The sequence below is a fragment of the Lottia gigantea genome (genome assembly GCF_000327385.1).
Source record: "Lottia gigantea unplaced genomic scaffold LOTGIsca_93, whole genome shotgun sequence".
Taxonomy (NCBI): Eukaryota; Metazoa; Mollusca; class Gastropoda; family Lottiidae; genus Lottia; species Lottia gigantea.
In genome coordinates, this window is record NW_008711042.1 from 408,155 (window position 1) to 414,329 (window position 6,175).

Consider the following 6,175-nt stretch of genomic DNA (forward strand, 5'->3'; position numbering starts at 1 on the left):
GAGGGGCTGGATGACAGAGGCTCATTGGGGACGATATGGGAATTGGACAAAACGAAAAAGGGGCGAATCGAAAAAGGGATAAAATAGTAAGGGTCGATATGGGAATTAGCCTGTAGGGATGTAATGTAGAGATACATACAAAGATTCGGGGACATTTTCTGAATCCCTATTGCACTATATAACTAAATTTTTGAATTAAAATTGCAGGAATTCCACTGTGAGTTCGAGATGGATGGTGATAGCCTCGAATGATATACAATCTGATAATATTAAGAGTTTGATCGTATATAATCCACAATGGAAACTACTTCTGGTGACAGAACAAAACGTCAGGTGAGAAATTTTTAATACTGGTCATACATGATCTGACGACATTCTGATGCACCCTAAGATCTAGGTCAATAGATTATTCAACCAATCAAATGCTCTGTTCAATAACATATTTGAAGTTTGTATTGATGAATATTTATTTCATAAGTCCATATACGATTTCTATGTGGTCAGAGATGGGGCCACAGATTTCTCAAGGGGCCATAGCACTGGGGTAGAGGATCCTCTTTGGTCCCCCCCCCCCCACCCCCAACGTAAAAACGCAACTGGGTCCATCTACTAAACTGAATTGCTTGTACAACTGAAAAATAGTTTCGGGCGTATTAAAGATGCTTTGTATCGTTTATTCTTTTTAATCTGTATGTTTTTAGGTTCAGGAACACAATCGTAGTGAACCCAAAAGACTATTATCATTTTTTTAAAAGTGCACATTATTCTAATAACAAAGACTATATGAGAAAAAATATCGGGTATCTCGTGGCGATCGCAAGAGGTGCTAATGTTATATACGATGCAACAGATAGTGTTCGTGCCACTGCACCTCAACACTGGCACTCAATTAAGTGGAAGACGATGCACGCGGTGCTCTTCGCCGGAAATACGGACTACTTTAATCCATATGCTCATTTTGGACAATCAGAATTCCTGCCGAGTGGTTTACCCAATTTAAACCAAGAGGAAGAATATAACAAGTATTTAGCAAGTGTTTGGAGAATTCCGGCTATCCAGCACGGTATGGTGAGTGGAGTTCAAAATGTCAGAATGACGCAAGGGACGCAACTCCAATCAGCGGAAACAACTGTGATATTCAACTCTCGAAGTCCGCCAGTGTTAATACCTCTTAATGTGTATTCACAATTTAATTCCGATAACACCATCTTTATCTATCGGGCCTTTTGGGCATTACTTCTTCCAAAGACAGATTCAATCGCAGACGCCGAAGTAATTCGTTCTTTTATTGCTCAGAGACTCTTATGGGAAATCGATGGATATATAGGATTCCATGCCACTAGTCTCCATTATCATCGCAAAAATAAAGGCATGAATATCAAATCATCTTCTCAAGATTTCACTGTTAAATTGGTGAATTTTTTAAGGGGTTGGGTCTGTCCCGAATCATACTCTTTTTTCACTTGTGTTGAATTTCTCAGTTTCTCTCTACAGAAATATGAGCTCTGGCATTTTGATAATTATGATATTGTTCGAGCGTGGGTTGAGGATTTAAAAACCTTGGGATATACAGAGCCACAAAGACGTCTGAATCGTTACAGATCACCCAGTCGCAGATTCAGTGATATATCAAAATCACCAGCTATATTCAATCAACCAGCGTTGCTTTACTACGCTCCACAAGAAACTAAACTGTCTCATTTATCCACTCAAGTTGAATCTCTCAGAACAATGTGTCCGAATCAAACTGAAATATTGACCAAACTGGAGAAAAATAAGGTCGCACAACCTCGGATTAAAAACATTATGCTCGTGGTTGCCTTCAATACGCCGTTTACAAAAGTCATTAAGAAAATCCACCCTATTCATTCACTGTATTTTAAACATATTGTCTATTGCTCGAACAATTCCATCAAATTTGAAAAAGATACTGAGAACTTTTATGCTAGGGTCACATACTTGAGGACGTACATCGGTGACTACGGTGCTCTTCATTACTTGTGTCTCAATAGAGCTATGTTGCTGAGTTTTGACGTAGACGGATATCTTTTAACCGGTGATGACGTACTGCTCAATTCGTGGGAATTTGTGAACGCACCGACCGATAAAATCTGGTTCCAAATACCTCCCATGTATTTTTATTATAACGGATCTCCTATTCAAGACAAATGGTCTTGGTGGAACAGGCCCATGGGAAAAAGAGCATATCACGGAATGTGGGAAGATATGACCAAACTTCTGCTTACAGGCAATCCATGGGAACGTGAAGTATTTAAAAACTTTCGACGTATGTTACAGAAAAATGGACACGGGAAAGCAGATCTTTTTCGTGCCGTGGCGGACGTGGTTTATATACCCAGACGGCTAAAACGTCCCGCCATTACTCTTACAGAGATCTTTGCGAGGCATCAAGTCATGGTCGAGCTGGCTTTACCAACAATTTTAGGTGGTTTGGACAATTTCAAAAACTTCTATCGATTGAGGGGTTTGAACTTATGGCATCAAAGTAGGTCGAACTTTTCTAGATATAAACCTGGCTTGCATTTTATGCATCCAGTGAAATTATCTAAAGTTGAAAATAAGAAGAAGACGTTTGTATGTTCTCGGTATTTACCTCTATTATTTCAGTGATGTAGAATATATATACATGTATTATTATTGAGCCATCTTCACAATGTCTAGTCCGTAACATCTGCCTCTATTCCAGCCTCTGATAGATATATTTACAGTTATCGACTGTAGTCATCTTTCAAAATATCTGTCAGAGGCTGGAATAGAGGCACATGTTTCGGTCTATATACACAATGTCAAGCTATTACGCACTTCGTCCTGTGCCTTAACTGCACTAGCTACTTTTCATGTATATCCAAAGAGTGTTAATGCAGTGATTTGATTGGATTATACAACAGCGGATACAGCCCATCAAAGACCTCTGTATTAGTTGACATACGATTCAATAAAATCTTCTGAGATAGAAGAAAGATTAATTATTGCAGTCAAGGTATAAGTTTGTAATAGTATTACATCGTGAAGATCGTTTTTAATTGGGTCAGAATAATTTTATATGACATAGGAACAAATATATTTATGCACACCAAGATATCAATCCTCAAGAAATTATGTCCATCGCTTCTACAGATTTGATAAACATCGTATAGCGTTTCTACGTGGGGTCAAGGATGAGAGGAAATATGTTTGTCTGGCTCAATAGATACAGCAGAAGCACGAACAGTCTATTTTATGTTGGGGTATAATAAATAGCAATAGAACTGTTTAAGTCAGACTTCTTTTGTATGTATGTACTATCTAAGCTACCTAAAATAACGTGGACTGTTCGTAAGTATGTTTTGAATGTTGTCCGGTGATCTACATAAATAGCTTTACCTGGCCTCATAAAGCCTCCAATAGACAAGGTACGGTGTCCGGTGTGGTGTACGGTACGGAATAATCGACACAAACGAAAATAGAAAAAATGAACACACGATGTACGACATGATTCGTTTCTACTATTGTCTACTGTATCAATTTCTACCGCACCGGACACCGTACCGAACACCGTACCGAACACCGCACCGGATACCGTACCTCGTCTATTTGCACCTAAGGCAGCACCTTAACTACATATATCATAATGACATGAAAACATAACACTTTTTTATAAAATGGTATTCATATTGTACATCTCATTTTTTGGTTAGTTTGACACTAGTCCCACACCCTCATGGGGTGAAAACACGATTGCTTGCAGTTATTCACTCTCCAAGCCACAAAAACTAATTGACAAAATCAGATGTCCACTTAAACTTGTTCATGTTGGCCTGAGTCAATAACGACAAGGGAGGTAACCCAGAACATATGATTAAATAGCATATTAAATGAGTAGGCCTAACACTCGGCTCTTTCAGGGATTACTTTGGGTCTTGAGAGTATCAATGAATGATCCTTCCCTTGCACGTTTACCTCATAACACAATTCAGTTTACAAAATCTAGTCTGTTGAATACAAAGTGATTTAATCATATACAAGTCTTCAAATTATTATCATTTATTTCAGTAATTACAATATCAGATCAGAATCTAAAATATTACAAATAACAAAGTTTAATGTGAAGGATAAATTCAAAATAACAATATCCCTTCTCCATTGAACACAAATCTACAGGTTTTGTTCATGTAGAGGTACCATCTTCATTTTCCTTTTCCATTGAACACAAATCTACAGTTTTCGTTCATATTGAAGCGCCATATTTAGGTTTTTTTCTACTATTGATCACAAATCTACAGTTTTTATTCATATTGAAGCGCCATATTTAGTTTTCTTTTCCATTGATCACAAATCTACGTCCAAAGTCAGACATCAAAGTCCAGGCGGATAATTATTGTTCATATATAACTTCCGATAACGTCATCATTATCCATAAAACTCACTTGTTAATAAACATTGTCAAAATATATTCACCCTAAACTTTTTCAGATTATGATTTATGATATACAAAGTACCACACGTAGCCTTTAAACCTTTACTTAATCTGGTACCATAATAATATTATACTGTCATAAAAGACAATGTGTTCTACGGAAGTGTTTGTCTCATGTCACTTGTCAATATCATGGATCAGTAGATTTAAGATGCAGTATCAACGCCAGACGGATTGAGAAATTTACCTGGTTCACTATGAAACCTTACTTGCGAGAAAATCCAACATGGCTACATCATCGTTATGACTGAGCGGGAATCATATACATGGTAGTGTTTAAATTAAATCGGCTAATAAATATACTAGGATTTGATGAAGAGAAGTTTATGTTACAATGTCGAGGGATAGGATAAGTTGGAGCCAATCGATGGTACTCACAAACAAAGTTTAAAAGTATCCCGCTTTGTACCTTATTTTGTAGCAAAAGATGCCGTCGATCTAAAAAAAAGAAAGTGGTAAAATTTAGTTTATAATCAGTCTTATTCAACTGAAATTGTGAAAAGTTACAACTCTTTGTCATCTCTTCATTCTTAGTTTTATTGATCCAGTCATTTGATTGGTCAATTGGCTAATGATTGAACCAATCATATTGTTTACTTGTATTTAAACAGGCTCGAAGTCGAAATGACAATTTGGCCTCTCAGATGATACAATATTATTCCTTTCATGATCCTTGATCGATTGAATTATCTCCCCACCCTCTTCCTCCTAAAAATTCGTACTATTTCGTGATTTTATTCTTAGGTTTTTCCGCAATCATATCAATATCGGAAAATATAGCCTCGATAGAACGACTTAAATTATAATTGTCAAAATCGCCTCATTACCGCCAACACCCTCCCCCTACATCCCCCCTTGGCAGTAGGTAAGTACCACCAGATTGAATTCCTTCAATTAACAAAGGTTCCGTGTATAAATCAGTAAATCGTCGATTAATAATTCAATTCTTACCTAATCCCGAATTACTCATAATTCCTGGCATAACTACAAAATAATAATTCAGTAAAATGTGATGATTATTTAAATATTAAATACATTTAAACAATCACATTATCAACAGGGTGGTTATTACAATACCAAAATATCAAAGGGCGATTATTACAATATCAAAATATCAAAGGGCGGTTATTACAATACCAAAATATCAAAGGGCGATTATTACAATATCAAAATATCAAAGGGTGGTTATTACAATACCAAAATATCAAAGGGCGATTATTACAATAGCAAAATATCAAAGGGCGGTTATTACAATACCAAAATATCAAAGGGCGATTATTACAATATCAAAATATCAAAGGGTGGTTATTACAATACCAAAATATCAAAGGGCGGTTATTACAATAGCAAAATATCAAAGGGCGGTTATTACAATACCAAAATATCAAAGGGCGGTTATTACAATAGCAAAATATCAAAGGGCGGTAATTGCAATATCAAAATATCAAAGGGCGGTTATTACAATAGCAAAATATCAAAGGGCGATTATTACAATATCAAAATATCAAAGGGCGGTAATTGCAATATCAAAATATCAAAGGGCGGTTATTACAATAGCAAAATATCAAAGGGCGAGTTTGATAATTCAGCATTTTCACTTTACTTTATCTAAACTCAAATAAAAATATATATATAGTTCAATATTTTTATACACACTCATCAGATTGGTACAATATTATTCTATCATTAGATTGAACA

General features: G+C 36.1%; 2 protein-coding genes across 2 annotated transcripts; both read left to right on the forward strand.

The window, feature by feature from the left end:
- Positions 1-232: 232 nt before the first annotated feature.
- LOTGIDRAFT_170097 (hypothetical protein) lies at positions 233-2,631 on the forward strand (the record flags this gene model as incomplete). Its single annotated transcript, XM_009068732.1, has 2 exons — positions 233-333; positions 702-2,631. 2 exons carry the CDS (start codon positions 233-235, stop codon positions 2,629-2,631), a joined length of 2,031 nt encoding a protein of 676 aa, XP_009066980.1.
- A 2,898-nt stretch (positions 2,632-5,529) lies between these two features.
- LOTGIDRAFT_134830 (hypothetical protein) lies at positions 5,530-6,099 on the forward strand (the record flags this gene model as incomplete). Its single annotated transcript, XM_009068733.1, has 1 exon — positions 5,530-6,099. A coding segment is annotated over one exon (570 nt), but the record flags the coding sequence as incomplete, so codon positions are not given.
- Between the last annotated feature and the right edge of the window lie 76 nt (positions 6,100-6,175).